Here is a 14,516-nt window from a genome sequence, read left to right on the forward strand (position 1 = left end):
TCCTGGCTGGTCTCCTTGCCTCCAGCCTCTCCCTGCTCCCATCCATCCTCCATGCACTGCCAGATTAATCTTCCTTAAACACTGCTCACCGCCTGTCACTCCCCAGCTCAACGATGTAGCCAGCCCTGTCGCTCTCTGGTCCCCCACAGGCGCCGTCTGCTCCAGCCAGGCTGCGCCTCCTGGCTCCCCGTACCCACACTGTCACCAGGGAATGCCTGCACTTTCTTCCCCTCCCTTCACTGTCGGGCCCAATCCCACCACATGCCAAGGTCCCAGGCAGAGTCCCTCTCCTTCTCTGGCCTCAGGGCCCCCAGAACTCAGGAGTGGAGGAAGGGGGGTGGCCATGGACCAGCCCTGAAGCCATAGGCCGGCAGGTGGGTTGTCCTTGGCCAGCCCATCTGGGCTCTCAAATGTCTCTGTGGCCTCTGCCACCTCTCTGCTCTGCGTATCCTGGGGACCCACCAGGCTTCCAGGCAGTCAGGAGTCATACCTGGCCAAGTGACTCTGGGTGAGTCATCCTTCACCACGTCAACCTTCCTTCTCAAGCCCTCTCGTGAAAGTTCGTCACCCCAAAATGAGCACTTCCCAAGATTCTAGATGGCAGGGTCCTGCCCTTGATGCCCTCTGCCAGTGCTGTCAGCCAAGGACTCTGTGGGCGTCACCCCCCAACACACACATACACACACACACACTGCAGGGGGGTGTCACAGAGGGAGGCCAAAAGTGAGCATACACACTGCTGTCCACACAGCATGAGCTCTCGATTACAGAGCATCCGCTGTGGGCCTGGATTGGGCTAAGTGCCCCATACAGAATAACTCACTCAGTCCTCACAACCCTATGAGGCAGGAACCCTCCCTGAGCCACATTTGCTGGATGAGGACACTGAGGAACAGACAGCTAGAATCGCCTGTCTAAGGTCAGCTGGTTTAGGATTCTAACCCACACCCTCAGCTCCAGAGCCCCGGCTCTGGATCACAACCCTCTAGTCCCAACGGACTCCCCAGCCCTCTGCCCACCAGCGAGCCTGGCGCCCGCGGGAGCAGACCCTCCAAGCCTGGGGAGGTCGATGGGTCCTGCAGGCAGAGGCCTAAGAAGCCTTTGTCACTCCTCTCCTGTGACTACTTCTTCAGAGGGCTGGGGTGACCAGGGAACAGCAGTGTGCTGGAGCCAGCTCATCCTGGCTCGGAGGGCCCATCATTTTGCGAGCCAGTCGACATCACACTGGTAGCTTGAAATAAGCTGTGGTGGGAGTATTTACACCACGGAAATTGGCCGATCTGTGCCTGAGCTCTCCCAGAGAGATGACTGTCAAACCTTCACCAGCACGTCACTGCTGGGGAGGGAATGCTGCCCACCCTCAGAAGGGCGTCCTGGCCTATGGGTGGTGAGCTTCAGGCAATTCATGCTAAAGATAAGCCCCCCAGGAGAGCAGGGGTCTGAAAGGAAAGGGGTCTTGGCAGGACTGGGTGGGTCTCAAAAATGGACCTCTGGCTGTGTGATCCCAAAGGACCTGGAGGAAGCTAGATTCTAGAAGAGTGAGAGCAGCTGAAGACATCTAGAGAGGCTCAGATTCTGGCCAGACATACTCAACACGGACAGATGGCTGGAAACCAAGGACAAAGCCTCGGATGAGAGGCATGGGCGGGAGAACCGTGTGAGAAACACTAAGCTCAGGTCCAGCTGACGCTTGTGGGAAGGGCTAGAGCAAGATGGCTTGGAGGAGGAGGACGGGACAGGGCGGGCCTGCTGACCCCACCACTGTGCACCTGAGGACACCACAGGGGAGAGGCAGGACAGACTGTAGTAGGAAAGCACTGGAGACCAAAAGGCAAGATCAGGACAGGTCAAGCGGCTGTTCTGAATGAGTTCAGGCCTCTGGTCCTGATAAATCACACCTCAGTCCTGGCAGGGGCCTGCTGAACCCCCCGCCGGCCCCCGAGAAAGTGGGAGCGGGAGCAGCTGTGGGGCAGGAGATGCGTGAGCTGCGGTCCAGTTCTCAAAAAGGGAAGAAAGTTGGATTCAGTGAACGCACCAGTTAGGTTCTGTGAATGCAAGCAACAGACACTGATTCTCACACTTTTAAGCAAAAAATGAAAGTACTGGTGAGAAATTGGGTTGAGAGAATAAAAGAGGCTTAAAAAGCAGGCTCTGGAGCAGGAGAGGAACCAAGACAGGGGAAATCATTTACCTGTCTCACTTGGGCTCTGCTGCTGAGATGAAGGGGCTCCCTAAGACACTCATTAAGACTATACGCAAGGGGAGAGGTCATGGTCATGGGGTCCTGGTGGGACTGGAACGGAAGCCGGACAGATACAAAACACAACAAACGTCCACTGGAAGAGCCACAGCTTGGAGAGGCTGATGCAAACCCCAGGCCCGGCTCTGGTAGCGCTCTCGGTCAGCCACAGATGAACAAGGGAAGCAGGGACACTGAGAGACACGCTGGGACCCCCACGGCCTGTCACGCCAGGCCAGCTTTCCCTACTATAGGGTTACTGTCCTGGGAGCTCAGGGCCAGCCTGGGAACAGTGTGTGTGGGTTTCAGCCAGGCACCTGATAAAATATCTCAGGATCAGTAAACAGAGATATATGAACCAGATGACAGCACATTTAAGGGAATGCAAAACCTGTTGGGTGGCCAGCAGTGTCCTCTAACACAGCTGATTAAAAAGCTAGCGTTGATCCAGACTTGGATCTTTACCTCTGAGCCTCAGGCTGGTCCCTGGTGCTATTCAGCATTGTTATTAAATACTCGGGTGAAATATATTGATGACATCCTGGTTAAATCTGAGGACCATGTACCCATCCCTTCTCAGTGGACAAGAAGCTGCGAGTGGTGGCCAACAGCCTGCATAACAGGACAGCGGCATAAGCGGTTCAGGGCCAAGCTAAATTGCATGACCATAACCCTGGCTGTGGGGACTGGCGCACATGGCATAGCACTTGGGTCGGACAAATGAGGAATGACTGGGACATTTGTTGGATGGCTGAGGGAAGAGATGCTCTCTCTTTTCTCTCCGGACCGGGCCTCCACACATGGAGCTCTGGTAGCTCCAGCAGCCACCTTGGGGCTGTGAGGCAAGAGGTTGTTGGAGAGTGGTGCCAGCACCTCAAGAGCAGAGATGAGGGATGCATCCTGGTGGCACTGTTCTCCCTGGATCCAACCCTGCCTGAAGCCAGGGCCACCCCTGGCCTTTCAGTTGTATACGCCAATAAATCCCCCCCCTCCCCCCCCGCTTTTTTTTTTTTGCTTAAGCCAGTTTGGGTTGGGTTTTTCAATATTTGCAACAGACACACTTAGTATCCTACACTAGTCCATGCGGGGGCATGTGTCCCAGTGGGATAAGCTCCTGAGACTGACATCTAGAGGCAGGTAAAAGGAGGCAGGGGGCAGGGAGGGGGCTGGGAACCATGCCACAGGAGGAACAGCTGAGAGGACTGCAGACGCCTGGCCTGAGGAAGTGCCGATGTCTTAAGTAACTGAAAAGGGGAAGACCCATCCTGTGTGGCCCCAGAAGGAAGAGCCAAGAACCATTTGGGGGAACTTACTGGGAAGGATTCCCCTTCATTTTAAGAAAGTAGCTGTGAACAGTCCCGGCTGCCTGAAGATGTGTGGCCCTGGGCAAGCTGGAAAGCCAATCTCAGAGGGGTTGTATCATCAAAGTCCTGGGGCCTGGATGGCCCCGCCCAGGTTTAGCAAGTGCCCACTCTGGGTGGGGTCAGGAGGCAGGATGTGGAGGGGGATATGGGTTTTCCCACCTGCATGAGGGGACTGGCCTACACAGAGAATCAAGGTCCCCTGACCTTCTCCCATGGCCTTTTAAGTCCACGAGATACCAGACAAAGCTCTGCTGACAACTGGCCACATGGGACAGGGTTCTGCACCCCACGGTGTGGGTTGGGGGAGCTGAGTTTGAACAGTAACAAGGTACCAGTTCTGCCACTTCCCTGAGCCTCAGTGTCCTCATCTAATAAATGGGACTAACCTCACCGACCTTGTGGCTTGTCTTGAGGTTCCAATCAGATGATGCAGGCAGAACCCAGCACCGCCACGGTGACCACCGCCACCAAGATAATTAAAAATAACAAATGTGACAGTCTACAGACACCAAAGGCTCCTCCTCTTGCCGCCCTAGGTTTCTCTCCTCTTAGCAGAAGGAGGATGCCGTTGGGTGTCAAAGACCTGGATTGGAACCCCAGCCCTGTCTAGGATGGCCACCTGGGACCTCGGGAAGCCCAGCCCTGCCCCATCTGTAAGAGGGGACCCCAGACAGCCGCGCACTTGAAGGCCCTGGGCTACAGGAGGTGCCCAAGCAATAGGACCCTCTCCTCCCTTCTGCAGCAAGGTCAGCCTGGGGGCTCTTGGAAGTCCTGCATCCACCAGGCCGCCGGGGTGCCCACCGGCCAGTCGCGGATCCGGGTCCCGGGGAAGGCGGTGGGGGCGGGGGAGGCCGCGAGCCGCGGTGCCCGGAGGCTGGACGGCCGCTCCCCGGGCGGCAGCCGAGCGCTCAGCCAGGAACTTGTTAACAGGCCCGAACAAAGAGCCGCTAATCCGGCGGGCGGCCGCGGGCGGGCTGGCGGGCGGAGGGAGCCCGCCCCTTCCCGCGCGGCCGCGCGTTCGTTCCCAGCGCCGGCGCGGGCAGGGCGGCGGGCAGCACGCGCAGCGCTCGCTTCCCCTGGACGCCCGCGGGGGCGCCCTCCCCGGAGCCCCGGCGGGCGCGGCTGCTAATTGCCCGTCCCCTGGGCTCGGGCTCCCATTGGCTCGGGTCCCTGCCGCCCCACCGCCGCTCACGTGTTCCGAAGCTCGCCTGGCCGGAGGCCTGCCTCTAGCCCGTGACCCCCGCCGACCAAGCTACGAGGAGGACGGGTGGGGGTTGTTTTGGGGAGGAGGTAGGATGTAGTCACGCCGGGGAGGCTAAAGGAAGCACTCCTACCTGCCTGTGCTGGGGACCCTTTTTGGGAGGGGGGGCTGGAAAGATGCCGGCGTGGGAAAACCCAACAGCCCCTCAAATCCGTTTGGTCTCCACCCCAAATAGGAGGAGGTATGGTCTAGCTGGAGCTGCACTCCCCTGCAGGCTCTCAGGTGGACGTGCTGGGGTGGGGGCATGGGAAGTCCCACTGGCCACTCTGGCTGGGGGGTATAGGGCAGAAGTGGCATATAGGGTCCAGAGCTCCCTCCCCAGGGGCCCTGCAGCTGTCCCTCAGGCTCAGGCAATCGACTGACTCCCCCTACCCAAATCTCAGCCACATATTTTCCTGGAGCTCAAGGTGACCCTGAGCCTTCCAGTCGGACACAGCTCTGACATCCGGGGATGGGAAGGGCCTGGCTCTGGGGGACTCACCCAACAGGACGTTGGCCCTCGTTGCTCTCACCATGGCCCCCTCCCTCATCTAAGTGGGACCTAAGACTTGCCCCGTGTGGCCTGCTCTGAGGATGAGCACTGCGCTCAGGCCTCTCCTGATCTCTGTGAGTCTCCCCCTCACCCCCATCTCACCGGGGACTAGGATGGGCCGGCCAACAACCACTCCTAAAGGGGGAGGGGCGGGGGACTTCTGTATGCCCTGCCCCTGGGCGTCAAAGTGGGCAGAGAAGAGACGCCAGGCCTGTCCCCCATTCCCAAATGGAGGCCTCCCCTCAGGCCCCTGCCCTCCCACCTGGCCCCCCAGCTGCAGCCTCTCCCACAAAGATGGCACCAAGGACTCTCCCAAGGAGAGGACGGGAACAGTGCCCTCTGCCATATCCATCACTGTCAAGTGCTAACATTTATCAAGTGCCTACTGTGTGCCAGGACTGAACTGCATCAGTCTGCCTAATCTGCACAGCAGCCTGTGAGGTAGGTCCTTTTATGACTCCATTTTAGAGACCCAGAAACTTCAGAAGAGCAGGGAGGAGCTGGATCCATGGCCAAGAGCAGGCTGAGGCGCAGCACTCACTCTCAGGGCTGACCCTGCACTTGTGCCGCCCATATTTTGCACCCTAGGCACCTCCCTTGCCTCACTCAATCCCAGCCTTGGTCCAAACCCGGACCACAGAGCCTGCCAACTCCACCATTCCACCACCTGCTCCACCTGCATGGGGTTCCGGCTCCAGGGCAGGCAGCCTGCGGCATCTGGCGTCAGTGCCTGGGAAGAAGGCGGGCCTCAGGCACTGGCGCTCTGATCTTCTGAGGGTCCAGAGAAGGCCATGGGGTGTGTTCACCAGCTAAAGCTCACCCTGCTTCCTGGCTTGGGTGCTAGGACTCACAACTCCCACCTCTGCCTCACAGCCACCTGGCTCCAAGGCAACGCAGGCAGCTGCTGCCGAGTGGCTGGCAGCTTTGGCAGGTGCTGGGCAGGTGTGAGGGGAACCTAGGGGAACCTGTTGCTGAATGCATGTCCAAGGCAGCCTCCCTGGGCACCAGCCTCTGCCCCAATAGAATCATCAAGCCCAATCCTTTAGTATACAAAGAGGCAAACAGCCCAAAGAGGGTGATTTGTCCAAGAACACACAGCCACCAAATGGCAGAGTCAGGACTAGAATTGAGTTCCATCCAGGGTCCCCCTCCCCTTTGCTGCCACGTTCTGTGTGCCAGTGCTAACCATCAGCACACAGCTCCAGGACAAGCTGAGACCAAATCATCATCTTCACAGAACTCCCAAACAAAACTCTTTGAACACTGGAGGCATCGATGTCTGAATCAGGCCCAGGGCCCTGAAGGGGGCGATGCGAGTGGATGGGGGCCTCAGGCTTCTTCCAACGAGACGCACCGACTCCTGCCAGAGGCTGGAGCAGCGAGAAGGGGAGCTGCTCACACTGAGACCCCCTCTTCTCCTCTGTCTGGGCTTAGGCCCTGAAGCAGCTTAAGCACCAACCTGTGCTAACTCATGCCCCTTCAAATGCCCGGAAAATGGAGGCAGGAGACAGACACGCCACAGGCACCTGCTCCATGTCAGAGCCCACCAGGGCAGTCTCTCTGAGTCGCCCATCAGCTCCTTACTGTCGTCCCAGGAAACAGAACTGACCCCATCCTACAGGGGTAGAATCAGGCTGGGGCGTAAAAGTAACTCGGCCAAGGTCAGATGGCTTGGAGACCCAGTCCTGTCTTCCTCAAACCTCCTGCCCTTTCTGCTCCGCCTGACAGGAAGAGAAGCCCGAGGCGCCCCACAGGGCGGTGGACCCTTCGATGCCACTCCCATGGAGGAGACGAGGAATGAAGGGGTGGGTGGGTGGAACTGATCGCAGGAAGCTGAGTGCCCATCTGGGTGGCAAGGATGGTTGGGGCCCAGGGGCCAGGCTCTCCTGGGGTTCAGTCTCAGGAACCAGGAGCCTCCAGTAGGTGCAGCACAGAGTAGGCCAAGTCTGTGTGCCAAGTCCAGCCCAGAAGACGGGGTGGAGCCTGAGAAAGAAGCCCCAGGACAGACTGTCGGGGTCAGGAAGGGCAGTGCCACAGCTTGGTGCCCTTCAGCCCCACCTTCCAGGGGCTTGTGCCTGCAGGTCTGGGGCCCAAAGTGAAATCATTCACACGAGAAGATGCCCATCCTGGAACATCAATGCCTGGGAGGGATGGAGGTGGGCAGGGAGGTTCCTATGCAACAGACATGGACATATGACCTGTGTGGGGCCCACAACACATAAGCTCATGGGAGCTGGTTTGCTGTCTGTGGGTGGGGCTTCAGCTTGCTCAGCTCCACCCCGGACAGCCTCCCTGGAGCAGGGCAGACTGTGGTTGGGGTCAGGGATGGGGACGGCTGCCAAGGGGTGCAGAGTAAGTTCCCCTTGCCCAGCCGGAGAACCCAAACTCAAGCGGAGGAAATAGAAAAAGGCAGCACTTGACTGGCTGGGACTCGGGGCATGCTGGGGGCTGAAAGCAGAGTTACAGAGACAATGGCAGTACTTGTGGGAAGCCCTGGCGAGAACGAGGAAGAGGTGACTTGGGCTAGAGGCCTCTAGCAGCTGCCCCAGGCCCCACGTGCCTCTGCAGGGCCCAGCAATCAGTACCTCTGTCCTGTCGCCACTCAAGGCTCATTGGTGTGCCACAGCCCCTGCACAGGCCCTGGGAGGAGCTGGGGAGGCCTCCTAGAGGGGCTGGATTGAAGCTGGAGGCTGAGATAAGCAGGGTGGAGATTGGCAGCAGCAGGGGGCTTGGCCTAGGTCTGGATAGAGCTGAGGAAGTTGGGGTGTGGCGGGCAGCATGGCTGGCAGGGCCACGGGCTCCAGGTTCTGCAAGGCAAGGGAGCTAGAGTGCGGAAGCCAGAGCCTGTGTTGGGGTGTGGATGCTTGGCCCACCGGCAGTCAAAGCCAGGAGGACGCCCCTTCCGCAGAGGTCAGCCCAGTGAAGGTGGCAATGCTTCCCTGAGGGCCCCAGGCTTGGGGCTGGACTCTACCTGCTGGTACTGGGGAGCCACAGAAGGCTTCCTAGCGGGGTTCCCCCCTGGGCACCAGGGGCATTAGTCTAAGTGGAGGAGGCACAGGAGGGGGAGGAGTGGTGGTGGCCACTGCACTGGTCCAGGTGAAAAGGGTGAGGGAGAAAGGGGCTGGAGGAGGGGCAAAAAAGGAGGAGAGGGGCAAGAGCAGTGTCACAAGTAGGGCTGAGCTGGAGGACTTAGTGACAGATTAGACATGAAGCGTGAAGGAGAAGGGAGAGCCAAGAGGGACTGTAAGGTTCTTAGCCCTGAGCTGGGGGAATAAGGTGGGGGACTGGCAGGGCTCTCGGAGGAGGGGGCAGGAGAGGGAGGGCTTGGAATGAGCAGGCACAGGCATGTGTGTATGTGGACACACGTGTTCCCAGGTGGCCGCGAAGCCCAGCACCGGGCCTTCGCCTAGAGAAGTGGTCCCCTACCCCGAGCTTAGGGCAGCTGCTGCCTTTGAGACTACATGGCTTGAGTCTGCAGGTCTGGGGCCCAGAAAGGGCCCAGGAAGGGGTGTAAGACTGGAGAGGCCCCTAGTCTGTGGCTGAGGCCCAAGTTGGCTGCTCCTAGAAACCAGGTCAGGGGCTCTTGGTTGGGGCTGTGGTACCTGGGTCAGTGTCAATCCCAGGCTCCTGAAGGAAGCCCCTCCCAACACAGGCAAGGGGGAGCAGGCAGGCCAATCAGAGGACCAGCCCTCTCCTGGGGACAGTTGGGGGACTCCAAACTCAGCCCACCCCATACCCAAGGCAGAGTGAGTGAGAGCAGGGTATCTGTTAGCCCTAAAGAATCAAGACACCCTCCCCCACAAACCAACTGTTCCAGTCTTGGAGTGGAGGTGGACAGAGGGGTCCAGGACCAGCCCTGAGGATGGGGGTGGGGCCGGAGAAAGAGGCTACCAGGATAGATTGTCAGGGTCAGCATGGGCAATGCCACCGCGTGGTGCCCCTCAGCCCACCTTCCAGGAGAGCCAGGTTCCATGGGCCCCTCCCCCAAGGAGTGCAGCCATCTGTGTGACTGGGAGACTGACAGATGTATGCGGCCCACAGGGGTGGGGAGGCAGGTGCCAGCCACGTGACTGGGTATGAATGGGAAAATCCTGTGAGACAGGTGGGTCCTTGTGTGCGGAGACACAGAGAGGGGTCTACCTGGGTGAGCGTGCTGAAGGGACAGGCTTTTGTGTTAGGCAGTGACTGAAGGTGGGAGCTTGGCTGGGGGACCTGGAGGCTGCAGTGGTGCTGGCCCCCAGCGCCCCCTGCTGCCTGACTGGCCATCCCTCCCTCAGCCGCTCACACACACATTTTTCACTAGCTGCTGGTGCTGAGGAGTTGATGGGCGGTGCGGGAGGAGCCGGGGTCACGGCAGGGCCAGCCTGCCTGGGCACGTGTGCCCAGAGCCTGAGCAAGACAGCAGCAAAGGGCCTCAGCCGAGAGAAGGGCCCCTCCACGTCCTTCAGCAGCTCCTCCCACAGGCCTGAGAGGGGATGCCCGGAGGCAGGCTACGCTCTAGGGCAGCCCTGCAGCACTGGCTCCCCGGGCAGCCTTGGCCCAGGCCCCGACAGGGGCCCCACCACTCAGGATGTGGTTCCCCCACTCTACGGCCTCCTGAGGGATCCATGTGGCACCCCCCAGGCTGCAGTGCCCTGACTCACCGGCACTTATCAGCCTCTCATCTACACATGCTCACCTGTGCAACTGCTCACAACCGCCACACACATGTGGCAGGCCAGTTGTCAGACACGCTCATCTGGCCACACACATACGAATGCTGCGCACACTGCCAGCTCCCATCATCACCAGGGCACACATACCAACCCACAGCCCTCACGTGCTCACGTGGGCAACATGCAGATATGACCACACAGCCCTCTCACACATATCTGACTCAGTAAACATTTCCTGGGCTCCTACTTGGTATCTGGCGACACTACCCTTGTGAGGAACATGAACACCCCCAGCTCGCCATGGTCAGGGGTGCAACCCACACCCCCTGAGTGTTGCACACACACTCCTAACACACACATGTATGCAATATGAACACATACCCAACGGCAGTGTAGCCTCCCAGCTCGGTCAGGATTAGAAGGGGAGGTCATGGGGCAGAAGGGTTTGTAAAGTAAGGATTTGAGGGGCTGATGGGGTGATGGAGAAGGGAGACAGAGGGAGGACTGAAGGGACAGGATGGGGAGTGTGGCCAGGCAGTGGTGGGTGCAGCATGTGCTACGCAGAGACCCTTTAAAGAAACAGCCATCAGCCTCAATCATTGGGCTGGTCTCTGAGCTCTCACTCATTGATCTCCGATCCGTCTGGCTTTGCATCTTAGGAACTCCAACAGTCCCTTCTGACACTCCTGGGATCAACAATGGCCCGGCCAGGGTGGGGGGCACCCCCCCAGGTTCTCAGGGCAGCAAGAGTCAAGAATTGCTAGGGCAAGCCCCATAACCCCTTGATCACACAAATACCCCTCACCGCGCCCCCCCCCCCATACTCACATAAGCTCAGCTCTGCTAAGAGCATAGTTGGGGAAGGGGGGTGGGCAGAGATCAGGAGGCCCCAACAGCTCAGCCTAGGTGGAAGCTCAGGGAGATCAGACAAAGGATGCAGGGGAACTGTCCCCCACCCCCAAGGGAGGTGGGCTGAGGGCTGAGTTACCGGGCTGATTAGGGTGGTTGACGGGACAAGAAGGGAAGGAAGGAGGGCTGTGCAGTGAAAAGGAGACGGGGAAGTGCGACCCGGCGCGCACAACTCTGGCCCCCATGCACCAAGGAGGCCAGCAGCCATCGCCAGGAGCCACAGCCCGGGCCAGGGGCCGCGGCGCTTTGTGCGGGCTGCAAGGGCTGGGGGCTGCTGTATGCGCCTCCACGCCTGAGTGTGTGCGTGTGCGAGCGTGTGCGGCGGGGACAGAGGAGGACACCGTGTTCCGAACGTGGGCAGAGGCCAGGTGCCAAGCTGGGAATTGTGAGTAGCTGTTTGGGGCAGATACGGATACCAGGAAGAGGGGTCTCAACCCCCCTCCTCGATCTCCTGGACACTGGGATGTGGTCAACACCCTCCAATCTGTGACCCTTAAAGTCAGGCTCCCTGGGAGTTGATTCAACCCCCCGACCCTGTTCTGGGGCCCGGCAGCCAGCAAACTCCCCCCCCCCGAGGCGTGGGGTGTCTACACTCGCCAGCCCCGCGCGCTAACAGCTGCTCTTGGACTTGGCAGAACCCAGGCTTCCGGGGAAGCGCGCGGGGAAGCTGCGCAGCAGCTAGGGGCGGCCCCCGCGTCCCGCCTCGCAAAGTTTGGCCTCGGGGGGCTCCCAGCCGATCCGGCAGCGCGGGTCAAGAACCCCCTAGAGCAGCAAGCGTTCACGCGCACAGTCCCCCACAAGCCTCCCCAGAGCGCGCGCGTGACTCACCCGAGCCGCGGAGCCAGGCGGTGAGGACTATGCCCAGGAGCGCTGGCCACAGGCCGGGCCGGACGGCCATGGCCGCGGGCGGGTGAGCGGGCTGGGCGCGGGGCCCCGCGGGCGGGAGGGCGGCTTTCAGCGCCTCGGCCCAGAGCCCCAGCCCGGGGCGCCCCCGGGGCCCATGCCAGCGGACTGCGCTGCCTCCGGGCGGCCGGCTGCGGGGCGCAGGCGGCGCGTGCCTCCCCTGGGCACCGGGAGCGCAGCAATGCAGCCGGGGCGGAGCGCAGCGCCAGCCGCGCCGCGCACCGAGCCAGCCGCCGCGCGGAGCCTGCAGCCGGGGAGCGGGCCGGCGGGCGCCGCAAAACCCGGACTGGAGCACCGGAGCGGGGCGGCGGCCAGGAGGGGCGGGGGGGTGGGGGGGAGGAAGGAGGGGCCAGGCCGCCCCGCGCCGCGTGCAAGGGCCACGGCCAGCTCTGGGGATCCCTTCCGGCGATGCTCGAGGCTCCCTCGGGGAGGGGCTGGGGTGGTGGGCGGGGAGGCCTCCCACCGCCCCGTGCGGTCTCCAGAGACCGGGCCAGGAGTCTGAAACCCGGAGTGGATCGGCTCTTCGGATCCGGGCTCTCCCGGGCCCGCCAGCCTGCGCACAGGTGGCCCGGGAGGGGCCCAGCGCTGCGGCGACCCCGGCGCGGCGCCAGACTGCAGAGAGCGGCCCGGGGCAGGGGTGCCCAGGGCAGGTTCCGCCGCAGTCCTCTCCCCCAACCCCACCCCACTCTCCGCCTTCCGGCCGCGCTCCGAGGCAGTCAGCGCGCTGCGGTACGCCACCAGCCCGCGGCTGGGATAGGAGACTGCGGGAGCGTGCCCGGGCCGAGGTGCCCTAGCAGGCCAGACTTGGGGCCACCCGCAGTCCCACCACGTAGCGTGGTGGATCCCAGCGTGACTCAAAGCTTCCCTAACCCCACGGCGCCGTTCGCCTAAGGAAAACAACCCCAGGGCGCAGCGTATCCTACAGGTCGCGCGGCGTTTGCGCCCCTAGAGCGCACGGCGCCGGAGACGTGGGCGTGAAGGGAAGGGCTGGGCTTTGGGAGCTAGAGAGAGCTGGGGTAGGGTCTAGGCGCCCCTGTCTTCTGGCTCTGTGACCTTGGGCAAGTCACGTCGTCTCCCGGAGCCTCTAGCAATGACCGCTGCTGGAATCTTCTGTTCCCCACCCCCATTCTCTAAATGGATTAAAATAAACAGAAGATTGCCTTGAAGGAGAAAGAAAATGACAAACGCGCACCATGTGCACAGGGCGAATGGTCAGAAAAAGAGAGGGTCCTACTCTGGGTCGGGAGGGGAATGGGAAGAGTGGGGGCAGGGTGGCAAACTAAACCGCCTGCAGGGGCCGGGCGAGAATATAAACTGGTGCTCCACGCTGGGCGATGTAAGAATGGTCTTCGCTTCCACAAAGAGATATGAGCTCTCCCATATTTCTTGAAACACGAGGCCCTCTCTCGGTCTGTCTTTTGTTTCCCACTTTTGATAGAGAAGGGTTATGAGAAACCTTCTGCTTTCCTCTAAACTCTACTATAACAACATCAGCCAATGTCCAGATCCACATCTACAGATGCTGCTTCTCAGCGCCAAGGAGGCGAGGGCAGTCCTGGGGACGGCTGGCTCTTCTGCTCCAGGTGCCAGTTAGGGGGTGGAATTGGGGCCCAGTTTTGGCCATATCTTCCAAATTTTCAATAGAAACCATTTTAAATCTCCTGATTTAAAATTTTTAACTAGAAAAAAATTTTTTTTAACCTCATGTGAGCCCAGATGAAAGTGTTCGCAAATATCCACCAGCTTCTGTTTTTTTTTTAACTCTAGTTTGGTGGTTGCTTGTATGTACGCTGTGTTGGGAGCCTGATATAGCCAACTGGAGTGTGTGTGTGTGTGTGTGTGTGTGTGTGTGTGTGTGTCCAGGGGAGCATTGTGTACCCAGGCTGCTCCCTCTGACACCAGGCTCCACTCACTCCCAGGGAAGAGAGGGTGAGAGGTGAGACCTCTCAGTAGCAGGACCTGCATTTGGGGCCCCCGCTGTGGGGGAGATGATTAGGAACTAGGGTTTGGGCACTGGAGGGAGGTGGTTGAGGGTGAAGCACTGGGGTTGGGGGCTGGAATATAAGATGATATCATAATGGTGTGTGCTGGCCTCTGCTGTGTCCTTGCCTACATTTATAATTTGATTTGAGCCTCACGTGTAATCCCATTAGATAAACATTATTATCCCCATAATACAGATGAGGTAACTGAGCTTGGGAAAAGGAAGTGCCTTATGCCCAGAGACAACCTTATTCAGTGACTGCAGGGCTAGCTGACATGGGTCCCTGGGAGGTCTGATTTCAGTGTGCATGCTCCCTGCATTCTCTCCTCCTGCAGTTTCTGCTCTGGGATTAGAATTTGGGAATCAGGTTTGGGGTCCAGGAAAGGAAAGGGTCTCCTTTTCTGTTCAGTTTGGTTGCTCTCTTCACTTCTCTGGTCTTCTCTCTTCATCTGGAAGAGAATGGTCTGTGTAGCAGTCAGCACAGTCTAGTTTATGTTGTGGTAACAAACAGTCCCCAAATCTTAGTGGCTTAAGTCAACAAGGGTTTGTTTCTCATTTGTGCACCGTGGGTCGAATGCTCCAGATCATCCTCACTCGAGGCCCCAGTCTGACAAAGCAGCCACTCTTGAGAGTGTTGTTGGTCAGTGAGGCAGAGGAAAAGGGAGCTCT

General features: G+C 59.8%; 1 protein-coding gene across 2 annotated transcripts in view; it reads right to left on the minus strand.

The window, feature by feature from the left end:
• Window positions 1-12,127, minus strand: part of UNC5A (unc-5 netrin receptor A) — a 61,164-nt gene extending 49,037 nt beyond the window's left edge. Inside the window, exon 1 of one of the 2 annotated variants that reach the window (XM_014826827.3) lies at window positions 11,789-12,127. In XM_014826827.3, coding sequence (XP_014682313.3) covers window positions 11,789-11,858 — 70 coding nt within the window. In that variant the 5' untranslated portion in view covers window positions 11,859-12,127. The remainder of the gene's footprint in view (window positions 1-11,788) is intronic. The other variant, XM_014826828.3, reaches the window with a different exon arrangement.
• Window positions 12,128-14,516: the final 2,389 nt, after the last annotated feature.

This window comes from Equus asinus, chromosome 9, assembly GCF_041296235.1.
Source record: "Equus asinus isolate D_3611 breed Donkey chromosome 9, EquAss-T2T_v2, whole genome shotgun sequence".
NCBI classification, from domain to species: domain Eukaryota; kingdom Metazoa; phylum Chordata; class Mammalia; order Perissodactyla; family Equidae; genus Equus; species Equus asinus.